The sequence below is a fragment of the Lissotriton vulgaris genome, chromosome 6 (assembly GCF_964263255.1).
Source record: "Lissotriton vulgaris chromosome 6, aLisVul1.2, whole genome shotgun sequence".
In the NCBI taxonomy this organism is placed as follows: domain Eukaryota; kingdom Metazoa; phylum Chordata; class Amphibia; order Caudata; family Salamandridae; genus Lissotriton; species Lissotriton vulgaris.
This window is the reverse complement of record NC_141694.1, coordinates 1,594,714,978-1,594,734,317: the sequence shown is the minus strand read 5'-3', so window position 1 is coordinate 1,594,734,317 and position 19,340 is coordinate 1,594,714,978. Positions and strand designations below refer to the sequence as shown.

At 44.7% G+C, this 19,340-nt stretch overlaps 1 protein-coding gene across 1 annotated transcript in view; it reads left to right on the top strand.

Annotated features, from left to right (window-relative positions):
• Positions 1-19,340, top strand: part of PPP1R21 (protein phosphatase 1 regulatory subunit 21) — a 383,731-nt gene that overhangs the window by 318,519 nt on the left and 45,872 nt on the right. The window contains exon 21 of the mRNA XM_086927763.1: positions 16,475-16,603. Coding sequence (XP_086783889.1) covers positions 16,475-16,603 — 129 coding nt within the window. The remainder of the gene's footprint in view (positions 1-16,474; positions 16,604-19,340) is intronic.

Here is a 19,340-nt window from a genome sequence, read left to right as displayed (position 1 = left end):
CATATTGATGATCTGAAATGCTCACAGGCAGAGCACCGTAGTGTTACTCTGGTGGACTTGAACTTCGGATCAAATTTAAAGCTCTAACACTAGCATTCAGAGCTTTTCCCGATCAGGGTGCTACCTATCTGCGGAATAATCTGCGTACATATAGGCACTGTAGATTGCTCAGATAAAACAACCCCCTAATGCTGCCAGTCCCTAAATTCGCCATGGCAAGACAAGGAGGGAGATCATTCACAGTGAAGTGCACTCCTAGTGAACCTGTCTAGATCTGCCTCTATCTCGACTTTCAAGAAAGAACTCAAAAACCTTTTTTTTCCACAATAGCTAGCCCTCTCTTATCTCATCTGCACTGAATTCATTGGTAATCAGTTCTCCGACTGAAGCAGCTGTGCACTATACAAATGGAGTTTAATTGATTCGATGCGTGCGGCCAAGCCCATTTTCTTCGATTTTTCTCAACTGTCTGTGGTAACGGTTGAGGCTGTCATGAAGGCAGTCTTGACGCCGTGTCCTTGCTGGTGCGCTATCTCCTTTCCTGTTGTTTACATAGTCGTTTCGCGGTTCTGAGGTCTTCAATGTATCATCTATCCTGTTTGGTGGACCTTCTGGCAGAAACATCTCTGTCTACGCAATTGGTGATCCAGTTGTTGAAGTTTCTGACGTACTAGTCTATGTTGTTGGAGGAAATGGGGTGGGTGGTGTTGATGCACAAGGAACCACATGCACAGGGTATGCCCCTCCAGACCAAAAAAAACCACTCTAGGTCTCCAATCCGTGGCACAAAAATATGTAGATTACATGAGGAAAAAGAACTGAGGAGACAAGGGAATACTATCTGTTGTCTAGTTATGGAACCCTTGAAGGGTTTCAATAGAAGGCAAGGCTGAATGAAATTTGTTCTTGTTTTTGAGCATAGAGTTGGATTGACCTATAGGGAAGTCTGGCATTGCCCAAAAGGCTGGTCTTACAGGTCCATGTGTTGGCCAGTGTTTGGCTGTTTGTGAGCTTGTTTTATGTTCTGAAGGGCCCGTTTTTACTGTTGATTTCTGTTGGAACTAACACATTCTGGTTGGATGAGGCACGGTGCTAGCCAGGTAGAACCTACTACTCCCATCAGGGGTGGGTGATTACACTAACTGAATAATCTGCACACATCACTGGTAACTTGGCACTGAGCAGTCCGGAGTATCACTGAGGCAATGTGTAAAGCATTGTGACCGCACTCTCACTTAATAAATACAATTAGCACCACAAAAGAGACTTTACACATGATGATTGTAAATAAAGTTTGTATTCAACAAACAGTAATTAACACAACGATGAACATCCTATATTTCTGGGCATAAATCACCTTTGGAAATATCACTAGCAGTACTAGGCCCAACCGTGTTAAAATGACATCAGTAATACGTACACTTGGAAAAGATCATACATCCCCCCCGCCGCACCCTTATGCAATGCAGAACGTCAGAACGAGTCCCACCCCAGCAATTATTATAATTTAATACTATACAGTAATAGGGTGCACCCCAGATCACAACAATATCCGATATGTGTACACACAGATAATTTCAACACTTTTACCCAGCACTGTGGGTCAAGGCCACAAGGGTACAACCAATGTCAAACATAGTATTCTTTTGGCAAGGAATCAACATGTAAAGCAACACCACTGTGCAGTGGAAATAATAACAGACAGTAACTCACATACATTCTAACACAGCACCGATAAGTAGGTGCCACAGATATCAGGCTGGCCCGTATGAAGCACACACACATGCACACACAGCAACTCATTGCGGTGCACTGATATGCAGTAGGTCAGTTGATAATGCGCCTGCAGACCCTGGGACCCAAGCCCTCCTTTACCATTCAGCTAACCCTGAGTACCCTACATCCACGTCTTGAGATCAAGAAAACCTTCCCCCGATACTAGGCTGACCGTGGCCGAAGTCCCACTTAATCAGGACCCCAGGGAAGATGATGGGGTAGGTAGCAATGCTAATTCAGCGGCAATCGACAAATGGGGGTTTGGGCACTCCTCAGGAAGTTCACCCACGGTATGCAGAACAGATGCGGGCTGAGGGATATAGTAATTCAATCAAGGGGTTCCACACTGTGCTTTCCGACACCCACCCAGTTCTGCAAAGCATGGGGGAGGGGACGCAGTCTCTTGACCTGCTTCCAATCACTCTTGGAAGCATTCCTTAGTCCAGTCAATCACTCGCACCACCCTGACCCGATCTGGTCAGTAATACCTAGCAACAAAAAATCATCTGGCCTGATGAGGAGAGGGCAGTTGGTCACTGTTGGCACAAAAGGATTGACTGATGAATGAGAAGGAAGCGAGGTGGCCTCTCGGAAGAAAGAGTCACCCTGTCTAACACACAGCGATCGAAGTAGCACCTAGGCACCACAGAACACGAATACACTCTGCTGCACCTCCCTAGGAATGAGTCACAACGTCTGGTGAGTGTTGATATGGGTCGCACCAGACCATTCCGGTCACACACACAACCAAGAGTTGCAAATTCCATACCTCCCTGGAAATTAAGCACAATGTCTGGTCCACGTTGATACATCGTGCACCAGACAGTTCCAGTCACACACACACAGGTGCAGGTTCAGCAGTGACCCATGAGGTAGAATGAGGCACTACTACGGGTACGCCCCCATCTCTGAGGGTCACAATCTGTGAATCGGACACTGCGTGCAATGAGCATGCAGTCAGCGTGTCACACAAGAGAGATGGGGCACGATCGACAAAGAGAGCCAAGCAGGGTCCCGCAACTGGTGAATCTGCTCACCACCAACAAGATGCTTATGGGCGTTGAGGCCCCACGATGCAGGGCCACTCTCCTTAGATGCGGGCAGTACTTTGGAGGATCTGCACCAGGCAATCTGGTCTCCAGGCACAATTCTTAGTTTCACGTTCACGCAGCACTAACAGTTGGGATCCAGAAAAAGATGTGGGCCCTTGAGCAGGCATTGCACTCCAGGTGTAACAAGTAGACGGTGTGGATCCCTAGCAGAAGATCTGTGATGTCCCTGAGACCTCCACAAGAGAGCAGGAGGAAGCCAACAACCCCTTGGAGAGCACTCTTCTGGGTGCCACATCAGCAGGTAGTCAGGCCAGCCACAATTCAGGAAGGGTGCACGGTCCCTTCCAATGGCAGTATTCCTCTTTGTGCACACAACAGTTTCTTTGGGTAGTGTGCACCACGAAGTTTCAGGATCTCCGGTCCCACGTTTCCACAAGTGAATTTCTGTCCTACTGAAGTATGGCACCAGTAGGTATCCTGTAATGTGCATTTGAGGTTGGGGTGGTTCAGAGGGTTTCCCTTTGAACCACCAATATCTTCCCTACATTTCAATCCTGTCTGCCATGTGGCTTTGGAATGCAGATCTTAATCTTTAGTGGGACCATGATCTGGCTTCTCAGGGGCCAAGTGTCAAAACCTCTCCCTCCAATCCATCTAGCCAGGGCCTCAAATGGCAGAGGTCTGTTGTTCCAGTTGCATGCACAATATTTATAGCAGTCTCTGGGGAATGCACTTATGTTCTACATCAACCTTCAGTGCGGACTGAAGTCAAACTAAAAGGCACACTAAGAGTGTTAGAGGAACCAATTGCCTACTTTCTAGAAGTGGCATTTCTAAGCTATTAATGACAAATCCCTCTTTACCACAGGAGAGGCTTTGTTATTGTGAATCCAATTATAGCAAACGTTACGAGACTGCTCCACCGTTAGACACTATTGCAGCTTGAAGTTGTTCCAACCATTTCCCCATGTTAACCTATGGGAAGAGCAAACTTCATAGGTATTAAAAACACACATGGGTATTCTTCACTACCTGGGCAGGGAGCACAAGTGTACCTACCCTGCGTTTCACCTACCACTTGCTTCATCCCTTAAGACTTACCCCAGGGGTGTCCTAGTGGTAGTGAAAAGTCCCCTTAGGATTTGCCATTGGTTTAGAAAGGCCAACCTGAGCATAAGTGCAATTGCGCACACACAGGCCTGCAAAGGCAGACTTAACATGTTTAAAAACACCATTGGTGCAAGTGAGCCAACACAGGCCTGCAATGGCAAGCTTGAGACTTGTTTTCAAACCATCATATGTGCAAGTGCACACACAGGTCTGCAATGGCAGGCTTGAGACATGTTCAAAAACATCATGCAAGTACAACTTCCTAACGTGTGTAGGTAGGGCGCATGCTCTTTCACATTGCATTTACAGTGGGAAAGTGCCCAGAGCGCAAAGGTCTCTAAAAGAGAATCTGCAAACCCCGGCCTTGTCCCATGGGAGGAGCCGAACTCCTAGGGAGGGAAAACCCACATGGGGTTCTTCACTGCCTTGGCAGGGAACACCCATATGTACCTGCCCTGCCCTTCATCTACCACTTGCTCCATCCATCAGGGCATACCGTAGGGGGTACTCTAGTGGTAGTGGAAGACCCACTCAGGGTTGGCTACTGAGTTACAAATGCCAACCAGAGCATTGGCGCAACTGTGCACTCCGCTGCCTGCAATGACAGGTTGGTTACATGTTTGAAAGGCTATTCTGGTGGGTGGCACAATCAGTGCCGTATCTCACCATTAGCCAGTGCAACACCTGCCCTGGGTATGTGGTGTATCTTTTTACAGGGCAGGTACAACATCTAAACCAATCAAGTAAGCACCACTTCGGAGCATGGATAGGAAGGGCATGCGCGCTTTCAAATTGCATTAGAGTGAGAAAGCGCCCAGAGTCGTAAGGCCACAAAAAGGCGTTCAGCAAAAACCATGAAGAGAAAAATCAAAAAGTTTTAGGGAAATCCCCTACGAAGGTCCATGTCCAACAATTTCCCTGATCCCTGATAATACCGCAAACATTGCCTGCAACAAGCACAAAAGTAAAGTATCTCATACATTCTAAAACACCTACACAGCGTATTGTTGTGGCTTCAAAAATGCCCTAGTTTTCAAATGTGTGCCACTTCTTTTTAGCTATCTTCGTGCAGTGGTCCAGTTCAGTTTTGGGACCCTGGCCTATTTTCTGTTCGAGTTCCAACCTGTACACAACCCCAGGCTTTGTCTGTCTTCTCTACGTCCTGACAGTGCAGCATGCAATCAAGGATTCAATGAATGCGTTTCCCGCTATTTCTATTGCACGGTATTGTTGCATTTGTCAGTGTATACTTGTGCTCGTGTATAAAACATTTGCCCTTTAGATTGCGCGGAATTGTTTAAAATCTGTCCCGGGTTGTCTCTGGGTTCATGAATTGAGAGTTCAACCCACAGGACTGTGACTGCAGGAACAGCGCAGTTTTCGAAGATATATTTGTGGCTGAAATGCAGTTTCGGTGGGTTCAACTGTGCACTTTCGCTGACCAGCAGAGTGAACAACGTATAAAGTTCGTGATACTGGGTTAGCAACGTAGATATTCTATCATAGAAAACAAAATATTTGATCTCATTTTAATAAACTGTCAAACATCTAACGGGGACGATTTTTTTTTTTTTTTTTAAATGAAGCGTTTTTCATACTAAGAAAAGAAGACCTCTGCATTTTCCAGACTCTGGAACAATGAAAGGGCATCTATACAAATGTGAAATATTCCGAGCATACACATATTGCACTGTCGAGTCCTCTCAGAAAGCCCAGCGCTGTCAGCAACTTCTAGGTGCCTACAGGCCTACGCCTCCATCGGAATGAAAACGCGGCAGGCAGCTTCCCACGTCCAAAGACAATGGCTGGTTAAACGGGGATAATGGTCACTCGAGAATGGGCTTCTTTTGTGCTTTCCCTCGGGTAACTGGCGCGAGCAGGGTCCAGTGATGGACCTTTTCAGCTGTTCTTAACCCTTGTGAATAATAATAAAAAAAACTGCTAATACTGCTTCCTTACTAGCATCATCTGTAGGCATGATGTGTGCATACTATACCGTTGCGACTTCCCTCTTACTGTGCCATTTTACACACCTCAGACCTATATTCAGTGCTTTAAATGAGAATAATAAGTGCAGGTACTCATCAATTTAGGCAGCAAATGGTGGCGGGGCAATTGTGGGCGGGGCTTGTATGCAGTCATTTAATGAGAGCCACATTTTCTTGGTGCCAATTGTGCTTGATAATATAGACATTTTTTTGCTAAATGTAGAGTATTTGTTTTTGTCCTCCCATGTGCAAACCGACACATTTATTATTTTGGTAATTTGATACCAGTGCAGATTGTCTGTGAGCCTATTGACATATGAAACATAAAAGTCATTCATTTTCTCATAGCGCACAACAACAGCTATTTTAGGCAATTTCACTAAGAAACATTAATAACGATAGGCCTATTCCTGTTGGCCTCCATTCTTTAGGGTACACCTTGCACTGTATATCTTTACATACTTTTCCTGTCTGTTGCCTCCCCCACTTTTCACACAGTAAGCATCAAAACAGAATTCAAAGAACCAACCCAAAGGAAAAGGAACATTTTCAATCTGCCTACGCTCCTATGCATGGGGCCTCTGCCTCTCACCATCTGTTTGGCAAACCAAGTAGTATGGACTAATGCTGCCTCTGGTTCACACACACATGGCTGGACTCCATTAGGAGGTTGTGAGCTCGTCTACCCAGACTAAACACATTTCTGTACAAATACTCACCTATCACATAAAAAACACACACACATTCACAACCACTCACACAATATTTGATTAAGATCATTAGCTTTCACATATTACCTCATGTTAATAGCCAGAAAACAGGGACTCGAACTGCCCTTCTGGACCTATGGTGGATACCCCTTGTCCACAATAATCCCTCAAAAGTCAGATAAGGTACTATTCATGCACACCGTGAAAGGCACACAAACATGAGGTGATGTTGCAGATTAACCTCATAACTGTAAAATCAGTTTTTCCTCTGAAACTAAAGTCTGTCTAAATAACTCCATCCCAAAGTTCTGTTAGAGAAATGTGTAGTGGATCGCTTGCTTTGGTGCACTCCGCCACTTGAAAAGTCAATGGAATAAGTGGAGCGGGCATGTCACTTAACTAGATTAATACTTCAATTCGGATGACTTCATAAAACTTGCCAAATGGACACAGGTAGTTCTGGGACGGGTAGAGCCAGTAGTGGGCAAGCTGATGGACTACCTGCCCTACATTCGTATGCCCAGCTGAATGATAATCAGCCGGTGGGTGATACACTGCCCCCACCCTTCCCAACCCCTCCCTCCGCTTCGGCTGCCAGCAGACTGCAGTTGCGAGGTGCGGTCTAATCTCGGGTATCACGCTGTGAATTAAATAGATTTAATTTTCCCTAAAACATGGTAGGGGGTAGACCCAGCGTCTCATGCACCTACAGCATGACCCACTGGACAGGGTCTGATTGGAACCTGCACTTTCATTCACAGATGGCCGCAGGGAATCGAAAACCCCAAACAGCCCTTAAGTGATGCTAATGAGCCGCTGCGGGATTCCTCAGAAGCGGCTCCATTCAGAGGTGTACACTGGCCCCTCCACCCATTCTGCCTTCTCTTTTTCGGCAGCATTTGAGCAGAGCACTTTCTGTGCAGCTCACCTGTCTCCCGTGCCATCATGCCTGCCCTGCCTGACTGTCTGTCTTTCCCCTAAGAGTACCAGTACTCTCCTTGGCAAAGGAAAAGTTCCGGTACTCAAAGGGAGAAAATTAAAAGGTGCCAGTACTCAGTACCAGTGAGTACCGGCCCATTTAAAGCACTGCCTATATTACGTTGTAATCCTCATTGCGGTGGAAATATGACTGGGTTGTTTACACTGTTTTAGGACCATATCCATTTCATGCAGCAGTTATCGGAGTGACAGGACGGCCATTTTGTTTTCTGGCTGGTCCCATGGTCCTATGCTATATGGAAGGACGATGGGAATGAGTTGGTGGTTCGCCAAGCAATGAAACGCTTCATATTTCTTATTTTCTTCAACATCTGGAGAGAGGATGCTGAGATACAATAATGTAAAGCTGTGTATTTAATGTTCAGTTGGCACTGTGGATGTTGCCCACCTGCATTAATTCTGTCGCCCCACAGCTAAAGTATCCAGCCTGATAAATATGCTGTTAATGTGGAACAGATCACACCCATCGTTTACAGAGCGGCAATGCATGATCTAGGCTTTTAAAGTGGTATTAAACTCAGATTTTAATTCATCCGATTTTTGTTGTAAGCATTGGCAAGTAAATTACTGAACGTCATAAGCAAACATCAAGGCCTACGTTGTAACCTCAAGTGGTGATGAGTCCTGGGTTGTCTGCAATTTCCCTGACTCACTCAAGATTATGGCACGTCTCTTTTTCTCAGTGTGAATACTATTACCTTTCAATTCACTTTAAAAAAAACACATTATTTGGTCCAGCTAGAGACCTCTGTAGCTGATTGTTTTGTAAGTACAAGCAATGAACATAAAAAGTCATGATGAACACACGAAAGGGCTCTGTACAGCCATTACAAGGCTTCAAGTGTCATCCATGTACCGCCATGAAGCTATCATTACAACTTTCAATTAGCCCATTGGACACTATGCAAAACAAGCACTGGCAAAACCAATAGGACTCGCCTATGCAAGAAATGTTGGAGTGGAGTAGAGTGGGTAGAGTACAGTGGTGCAGAGTAGATTGGCGTAGAGTACATTGGTTTTGAGTAAAATGCATTGGTATAGAGTGCAGTGATGTAGAGTGCAGTGTTTTATAGTAGAGTGGTGTAGAGTGAAGTGGCGCAGAGCGGAGTAGCGAAAGAGTGAAGTAGCAGGTCAGCAGTGAACTATGTTTACCAGTGGGCCACAGACTCTTGAGCATCTGAAGAGATACAGCCATCTTGGGTTCTCAAGTATACTTTTCTTCCTGGTGCATGGCATTGTTGCCAGGCAATCAGTGTCACCCATCAGCACAGTAAGTGACATCACTGGATCTCTCATCATCTACCTGCACAGGAAGTGGCATCACTGAATTGCCCATCATCCATCTGGACAGGAAGTAGCATTACTGGTTTTCCCACCAAAACCATCTTTAAAAGTAGAAGCCAAGCAAGAGGACTACATTTCCAACCACCCTTCAGCACAGGAAGTGACATTACTGGTTTTCCTGTCATAAACGTCTTTAATAAAAAGAAGCCAAGTAAGAGGACTTCATTTCCAACAACCCATCAGCACAAGAGGTGACATCACTGGAACTCCCATCATCCACCTGCACAGAAAGTGACATCTCTGAATTTCCATATCATCCACCTGGACAGGAAGGGACATTTCAGGCTTTCCCGCCAAAACAGTCTTTGAAAGAAGAAGCAAAGTAAGAGGACTATGTTTCCCATCACTCATCAGCACAGGAAATGACATCAGGACACCCTGGACTCACCATGTATAACCAGAGGGAAAAGGAGGTACTGAAGAACAGGTCGTCCTCCTAAAAAGTCATATGAAGAAATGAGCCCAGAATCTGGGTTCGGAGACCGGTCTCGTGTGGTGGCTGACTTCAAAATAATATTTAAGTATAGCCGAAAAAGAAAGATTTTTTTTTTTCTTTTAGTCCCCTCACTCACCGGAGTTTCCTCACGGTGACATGCTTCATCATTGGTGCCATCCCAGTTCTCTACGAAAAGGGGCTTGCTACGACTTGCGAACTACGTAGGAGCACTATAGTTGTGAAGGACTATGTGTGGTGAACAAAGTGTAGTGAGGTGGAGTGGGTGAGTGTGTGAATTAAAAATACCGTGCTAGTGGGCCTCAATGTTTTATTTTGCTCCTAGACTGGTATGATTAAAAATGGGATTATTACTGTAAGCCGACCAACTATGTAGGTAGGTTCAGTATATGGTCAACATGTTTCACGCTACCCCTAGCGTTTTGTCAGGACCTTACAGGGACCAGCCCTGTACATGCCACTCCTAGAAACCTAAATTAAGGTTAAGGATTCATAAGTGAAAAAAAGGTATTTACAATGATGCACGCTGCTTAATTTAAAAACATATGCATGGTTCAAAATACATACGCGATGACTTTCGGATGTATGTATTGTTCACTTGAGAACATTTGTAGGTGCTCAATAGCACATCATGGTCTCTGAGAGGGGCGGTGTTGCCTCGGTGGAAACAATGTTCCTAATCAGCAACGCCGCGCGGGATTACCTAGCTGCTTCCCCTCGGGTCCTCGCGGTCCGAGGGGAAGCAGCTAGGTAATCCCGCAGGAACCACAGCACAGAAACAGCACTTATTGAGGCCACCAACATTGGAAAACATCCTGGACCAAGGAGAAATAGCGGTCCTCATCCTGCTCAGCCTCTCAGCGGCCTTTGACATGGTCTCACACCACATCCTCTTCAGAAGACTCCACGAAATTGGCATACAAGAATCCACACTCAAATAGATCTGTTACCTCCTCACAAGAAGAACCCAAATGGTCATGCTGCCACCCTTCACATCAGAAATTAAGAAACTGATATGCAGTGTCCCACAGGGATCGTCCCTGAGCCCCACTCTTTTCAACATATACTTGACACTGTTCGCCAACATCTTCCGATCACAAGACATCATGATATCGGCTAGGCCAATGACACCCATTTCATCCTCCCTCTGACAGACAAGACAAACACCAACAGGACCATCCTCACCAACTGCAGACTGGATGTGAACCAACTGCCTGAAGCTCAACTCTGACAAGACAGAAATACTGGTCTTTGGCAACAAGACCTTCCCATGGGATTGCACCTGGTGGCAATCAGAGCTAGGAACCACACCCACAGAGCACGCAAGAAATCTGGGGATCATCCTAGGTAACAAGCTCAACATGACGCTTAAGTCAACGCATTGTGCACCTCCTGCTTCCACATCCTACGCATGCTGTAAAAGATCTTCAAATGGTTGCCTCAGAACACCAGAAGGACCGTCACGCAAGCACGAGTCACCTGCAAGCTCCAAACAACTCTACCCATTCACAAGCACAGCCAATTCAAACTTCTCAAGCACACTTACAAAGCTTTACATAACACATGACCAGACTACCTGGATTTAGGTCCAGATCTCTGTACCGGGGTGAATGTTTGACATAGTTCAACATTCTGTCCAACAATTGTTCTTTTTGCATTGTCACCCCAAGTGGGACGGGTATGCCCCGACCTGGGTCCCATGCGCTCCATGCCACTTGAGTCAAACTAGCCTGGCTGATGAAGCGTCAAACCCAGTAACCGGTCCCGGAATGCTTGTTTCCGTCCAGGGAGGACCTGGCCTGGCAGTTTTGGCTGGACTGTTCCCATGGGGAACTGGGTCAAGACTGATTTGCGTATGGCTGGATTCAAACTGGAAGGGCATGGGGACCAAAAAAATGATGGATTTTGGCCCAGATCTCCGTATTTGGGTGAATGTTTGACATTGTTCAACGTTCTGTCCATCAGTTGTTCTTTTTACAGAATACATCAACAGCCACATATACTTTCTCCAACTCGCCATACACTCTGCCTCACTCTCACTTGTGTACACTCTGTGTAGCTGCATAAACAAAACTGGAAGCCACGTATTCTCCTACATCGCACCCAAGACATGGAACGACCTCCCTCAACACATCAGAGCCTCATCTTCACTTCTTGAGTTCCACAAGAAGCTGAAGACCTGGCACTTCATTTAACCCCTTCGATGCAGCCGCGATTCCCCTGGTGTGCTGTAAACAGCACAAACAGGGGCGGGCCGTGACGAACCCCAGCCGTCATCCGCACACGAGCACCGTAGTGCATGACGGCTGGGGTTCGTCATGAGCATGGAAGGGGTTAAGCACCTTGGAACCACACACCTAGCCCAAGCTCCTGCATACCCTCTCGGTGATTAGTGCACTGTACAAATCAACATAACTTAACAGCAGGTGCCAAACGTCTTAGCTGGATCACCAAAGTAAGTGCTGCTTGCAGGTGGCTTTTTAATATTGTCCTTATATTTAAATTATGCAAAATTAAATGAAATGAAATGAGAATTTATAAAGCGCAAACTGTCACTCCTAACGGAGTCTCCTGGCGCTATCAACAACAGATCAAGAGGGTGACATAAGCCTTAATAAGCTTTTGGCAGCAATCAACTGATAGACCAAAGATCCACGTTTTTAACTGTTTCCTGAACTGCCCCTCTTGTTTAGTGGCCCTAAGCTCATTGGGCATGCTATTCCAAGCTTTGGCTCCCAGGACAGTCGCTGACCTTCCACCTCTGGTGACTAGCCTAAATGCTGGGACACTGAGCAGGTTGGCCGTGGTTGACCTTAGTGTTCTTGTCGTGGAGTAAGGCTTAAATCTTGCTGAGAGATATCCGGGACCTAGATGATGATAGGCTCGGAATGTTATCAATAGGAGTTTGAACAGAATCCTCTTACAAACCAGTAGCCAATGGAGGGTCTTTAGAGCAGCTGAGGCCGACGCCCTGCGTGGTAGTACCAACACCAGTCTGGCTGCTGCGTTCGCAAACACGTTTGCATTTGTGTGCGAATCTAGTCATCTCTAGTTTCTTCTTGAAATTGTCCAAATCTTCTCATTTCATTCAGGACATACCCAGGGCATACATTTTAAGAATATATTCCAGAGAGCCTGAAGGCTGGCTTTTAGGCACTACTATTTACGTGTTGCTTTCAGGGGTGTTATTAGCGTGTACACGGTGCTGCTCAGATGTTCCTATTTTTTACGTTAGCAGCAGCTTTTAGTGAAGAGTAGATTTCAAGCAATTGAGATATTAATGGTGAGAAATGCAGGTTCATAATAACAGATATAAGCTTATACACGGGCCGAATTGCCTTAGTAACCTTGTCTGCTTCTCACCTATTTTGTTGGTCACGAAACATCGACAGCTCGGGTTTAAAAATGTAAACAAATAGCTATTTGTCTGTTCTATCATTGTCTGTTCGATCATTCATTTCTTGTGATGCCATGTGCAATTAATCGAACTACCGATTTAGAATGATGTGCAATTATTGAGCTGTTTGAGAATAAGGTGCATCTTTGGAGCTCTGTGAGAATGTAAGCGCTTATAGTGACACTAGTCTGGAATGAAGGGCTTTGACTGGGTAGTGCATGTATAAATTAAATGAATAAAGTAATTAAGATATGGAACAAAGTGCACTAATCTAGATATGTGGGAATGCATGTGGATGAGGAACATCCGTGGAGCAGTCTTGATCCACTCTGACCATCACATAGCTCTTGTCCCACCTCTTGCGTTTGATGCGAGTGAGTGCACTAATGAGAGTCCTGGGTTATTCGGTGTTAATGGACCATGAGTTAGACATTGAGTGAACGCATGGCTGTGTTGATGTGAATAAGTGCATGAGTGAGAGCCTTGAGTGAGCTGGTCTAAGTGGGTGCACGAGTGTTTTTGCACTGAGTTCATGAGTGAGGGTGCACTGGAGTTATTTTGAAAGCCTTTTTCATACTGCTTTTCACGTGCTATGGGGCATTTGTTTGAATGCATCTATGAGACTCTTTGGATCAGCTGGTTTGAGTGTGTACGTGATGAGACCTTGAGTAACTACATGAGTGTGTTAAAGTCAATGGCTGCATGAGTGAGGGTCTTGGGTGATGTGGGTATGAGTGGGTGCATGAGTGAGGGCTATACTTCAGTTAGAGTGAGAGTCAAATGTGAGTGGGTATACTGTAAGTGAATGCATGTTTTGAAGTAAGTGAATGCTTGAGTGAGGTTATTTGGTGAGCTGCTGTGAGTGCTTGTTGAGACACTGAGTGAGTGGATGTGATTGAGGGTCCTGTTTGAGTCGTGTGAGTGGTTGCATGGTGAGTGAACGAGTGACTATGAGTGGGGGGGTCATGAATGAGTCATTATGTGTGAGGGTCTGGGGTTATTGCTGAGACGTTAAGTGAGCCCTGAGAGTATTTCCATGAATAGGTACTTATATCCAGCTGCACAAAAACTGCAAAAATACTGTATCCTTACACATGGTCATGGGGTGCGGTGCGTCAGCTACTTTTCAAAACCTTATAAATTCCATCTTTTTTATTACTTTATTTGGTTGCTATTGTAGTGCATAATCAATGACCCCACGCTAGGATGTAGTACAAGGGAATAATGCCTAGCTGAAAGCTGAGTACCACCAACCTTAATTGTCAGTCTGGCAAACAGTCTACATTGGGATAAACCTCATTATCTTACATATAACTTAACATTTGAGCAATAGAAGGTTTCACTGCTAAGGAATATCAATCTCTTCCTTCACAAATCAAGCTGATTTTTCATTGCTTGCATAGAGGGAAAAGCATCCCTCTGCTCTAAACAATTAGTGTCAGTATGTTGTACTTTTATTTAAATTTATCTGCCTTAAAACTGAGCTGGTCCATGATCTTTCAGACTTTAATATCCTATTCCAACATATAAGAGAACTTTTCATTTGTTCCCAGGAAGCCAAAGGTAATGTTAACCCAATTAGGCATCCCCCATCCACATCAAACCATGGTAGGAACCCAAGCACACATTGGATCACCTGAATCATCACATTGGTCAGAAGATTTAATATCTGTTTCAAAGAGCAGCTCTCGGGGTTTCCCCAGGAGACACTTGATCACAGGCCAGTAGTTCTGCACCATACAGGGCCTACAGAGGTACTGTACTTTTAAAAGGTAGTAAAGAGGGGTAGTAGATAGGCTTCCTTACTCCTGATTAAACTTTGCTAAGCGAGCCCCCTCTCTGCCTGGGCTTCTGAAGTTTTATTTTGCATTCATCTACAAAAGATTGAGAGTATTCATTGCAAATACTGTAAACTTTTTAAACAATGACTTCCTTTTTAGAATTGGGTAGCCATGCATAAGTAGATATTGAAGTCAAATTGATTGTTCTGCTGGATACTTCTAACCACAGATTCTTCACCTGTAGAATATCCCCAGAGTCCAGACTGTATCTGGATTTTTCTGAAGCATTAGCTTAAGCATTCGCAAACCATGAATAGCAGCTGCATACGGAGGTAGGTTAAGCAGTCTTCGTTCATTTGGGAATCCCTTTGGTGAACCTCTCCTCCACATCGTGAAAGGGCTTTGCCGACTGTTTGGCGTTTTTCAATTTCCACTGCATTGAACTTAGGGGTCGAGTTTTGTCTGACGTGAGGCTTCCTGCTCCACAATGCATTCCCACCTATTCCCATAATTCCTGGGGTTCTGAGGGAGATACGTCAGGATCGGGTGCAGGTGAATCTGATCGCACCAGACTGGCCTCAGACAGTGTGGTACACTGATGATGTGTCTAGTGTGGGCCCTGGCATTGACACTAAGTTGAGCACCACCTGTCAATGCGAGTGACCTATTTGATGCTTAAAGAATCTAATGATTCAGAAAAGGGGGTGGTGGTGATGCACAGAGTTTCTGAATTAAGCAGAATACTCCTACCCAGTCAACAGATCAGGGCTTGATCCATCACTGTTTTTTAGCTCACTGCACCATCCCAGCTCAGAACCTGGCTACATGCAAATTAGTCTGTCCCTGGCCCAGTGCATCATGGGAACAGGGCAGACCAAACTACCAAGCCAATTCTTTTACTGGAAAGGAAACAAGCTTCCGGGGACCGGTTTCTGGCATTACAGCCGTCTTCGGCCCGGCTTGCTTGAATCCTGATGGTGCAGTGAGCAAGGGACTCATGTCTGAGTATACCCTTCCACGCTTATGGTGGACAAAACGATTCAGAAAAGGGGGTGGTGATGGACAGAGTTTCTGAATTAAGCAGAATACTCCTACCCAATCAACAGATCAGGGCTTGATCCATCACCGTTTTTTAGCTCACTGCACCATCCCAGCTCAGAACCTGGCTACATGCAAATTAGTCTGTCCCTGGCTCAGTGCATCATGGGAACAGGGCAGACCAAACTACCAAGCCAATTCTTTTACTGGAAAGGAAACAAGCTTCCGGGGACCGGTTTCTGGCATTACAGCCGTCTTCGGCCCGGCTTGCTTGAATCCTGATGGTGCAGTGAGCAAGGGACTCATGTCTGAGTATACCCTTCCACGCTTATGGTGGACAAAACGATTCAGAAAAGGGGGTGGTGATGTGTCTAGTGTGGGTCCTGGCATTGACACTAAGTTGAGCACCACCTGCCAATGCGAGTGACCTATTTGATGCTTAAATAATCTAATGAGGCACTGGAGGGGATTTAGGAGTTGAGGAGTCTGCAGGTATACAAGAGTATCCACCAGAAAGATCATTACCGAAAGTAAGAAACCAATTGCTCGTAGTGTGTGTTACAAATGTACTAATTCATTTATCCAGAGGAGGAATAGATTTATATCTGAATTTAAAAAGCATGTATTTCACTGCTTATGTGTTGATAAAAGTAGCATTTGGTAACTATTCATTATTTAAAATAAAATAGTTTATTTTGAAGGTATCTAAGTGCAGACAATCCTTAGTGAAACAATCTGTGGTTTTGAAGAGATATGTCAGTATAACACTTATGATACATATCGTGCTTGGCAAACATGAATACCTTATTCATTTTCAATGTTTAGGATGAGTTGACAACAACCAAACGAAGCTATGAAGACCAGTTAAGTATGATGAGTGATCATCTTTGCAGTATGAATGAGACATTATCCAAGCAGAGGGATGAAATTGATGCTTTAAAGATGGGAATTAAGGTAAGCTGTTATTAATTTAAGAAATCTTTTTTCCTAAGGTACTTTTTTGTGTAAGAAAATGTTTTTTTGTGGCAAATACAACTTTTCTTGGTTCTCAAGCTATCCTACGAACATGCAAACGTATCTTCTTGCTTGGGGATAACCAAGAATTTGGGTATGCAACCTTTTCTGTAACATTGTGTATGCTATTAATGAGCTACCTCTCTTACAGCTTCTTTTTTACATTTTAATTATCTGCTGTTAAAATCTTTTATCTTGATTTCTGACTGTCTCTTTTGTTTACAACTTCTGGCTTTCTGTTTTATTCTTTGTGTTGTGGCATTATGTGCCTTCGGTGCCTAAGCTGAATGTGTTGTAGAGTGCACCGTGCTCTCTGCTTTCTTTATTTTCTTATGGTCCTCTTCAGATTTTCGTATTGCTGCACACATGCTCAATCATTACCGCTTTACACTGTGCCATGTTTAAAATGATTAAAGACTTAGCATGTTTGAAATAATATGGCTTGAATGGGCTTGCATTAAATCGAATAGTGGTAATCAATCAATCAATCAGGACAATTGTTAAGCGCGCTACATACCCGTGAGGGTCTCAAGGCGCTGGGGGGGGGGGCTGCTACTGATCAAAGAGCCTGGTCTTGAGAAGTCGTCTGAAGGCAAGGACGTCTTGGGTCTGCCGTAGGTTGGTGGGGAGGGTGTTCCAGGTCTTGGCGGCGAGGTGGGAGAAGGATCTGCCGCCGGCGGTTATTCTTCGGATGTGTCATACTGTGGCGAGGGCGAGGTCGGCAGAGCGGAGCTTGCAGGTAGGGGCGTAGAAGTGGAGTCATTTGTTGAGGTACGCTGGGCCGGCGTTGTGGAGGGCCTTGTGTGTGTGTGGATGAGGAGATTGAAGGTTATCCTCTTGTTTACGGGGAGCCAGTGTAGGACCCTCAGGTGGGGTGTGATGTGGCTGTGGTGGGGGATGTCGAGGATCAATCGTGCCGAGGCGTTCTGGATGCGTTGCAGCCATTTCAAGAGTTTGTTCGACGTTCCTACATAGAGGGCATTTCCGTAGTCCGTAGTGGTAGAAACAGTTTAAGGTCTTTGTATTTGATTGTAAAGGCGTGATAACTTAGTTACTGTATACCAACTTCTTCCATATTTGCATTGACAGTAGCTTCAATTCCACGCAATGGCAATGATGCCTAAAGACACGTAACAAACAACTGCACACCTCAGAAGGAAAAGACAAACGGAAAAGTCATTTCTGCACATGAACTCATGCACATTATGTTCCACGAGAATCTGGTTGCTTACCTCCAACATTATCAAACACTAAACAATACAATATTCTACCCAACCTGCTGGGAATTACCCAAGAATGCTCACAGCCTTAGTAATGCAAAACACAACCAAACACAAGTTCAACAGACCACTCTGACTCCATTCGACTAGAAACCCAGAATGGAAATGGGCAACCAGGTTCCGAAAACATCGCAGAACCATTCTATGGTGGGAGTGTGCTATATAAATGTGCATTAAATAACATTTGCCAGTCAATCAATCCCGAGGTTTTATTGTTTAGATTTTTAGTTTTCTTTCACTCATGTGCCTCTTATATCTGTTCTGCCTTTGTATTTTTTATTACCCGCTTTTTCTGAGACACATTGCCTTTTAAGTCTAGTTTCTCTTTTAAGCATATCTGGAGATCAATCTGAAGAATTACATTTTGTTGAAAAGGATTAGTTAGACTCATTCTTGCTCTATCTTTTACCCCTTATTCCCTCCCTTTCCTCCTCCTTTCCCAGATATGGTTTTCTGAGATTTCATTTTCCCTAATGGGTGGAAATCCACCAAGCAGTACCCCTTCGTGCTTTGTGAATTCCACAAATTGCCTCCTCCCCTTCCCCTTTGACACCTGCACTCTCTGATTTATTTTTCTAATGGTGTCATCCGCTTGCTTAGTCACTCTCTCCTTTATATTGCTGTCATTCCCGCCACTACTTTTTTCATAAAAACATTTTGAAAATTATCAGTACAAAACAGTACAACAAAAGAGTCTGCACATCATCAGGATTTCATACAATTCTAGTGAAATAATATCACATAGGTATAGAGGATGTTCCACATCCCTTAAAAATCAATATTAATGCTGATTCATTAAACATGCATGCCAGCCAGGATAATACCAAAAGAAGGACGTGGAGAAGGCATCAGTACTGAGCAATGCAATGCAATGCCTAGAGGAGATAATTAATTTGCTTATTGTCTTCCTCTGTGGTCAGAGCCTGCTCCATCATCTCATTGGGTGCCATATAACTCCTAACCTTAGCACTAATATCCCAAGAACAGTGTTGCAGGCCTATGACCTGTGGTGCTCCCTTCTTTGCAGTAAGATAGAGCCTGCAGCATGGGACTGAAATCTGCTTACCTATTGCATTTCCACAACAACTGAAGGCATCTTGTAGCCAAGACCATTGCCAAATTAGCCAATTTGACCTGTGATTTCAAAAATGCACATATAAATATATAAAATTGCCCAATTTATCATTGGCAGTATCTTCTTCCTTCAACTTGAGATTACCACCTCCTTACACTGCATATGCCAGATACTTATGAGTGCAGTGGCTATAACTAGCTTCTCTTCCCACAAGCTTAAATTGTTTTCTCCCATATCCACACTACATTTCCAGTCACTGCTTCCCTCTATCTGTTTCTCTCTGTCCATCTCTCATGCTCATTCATTGACACTTACTCCCCAG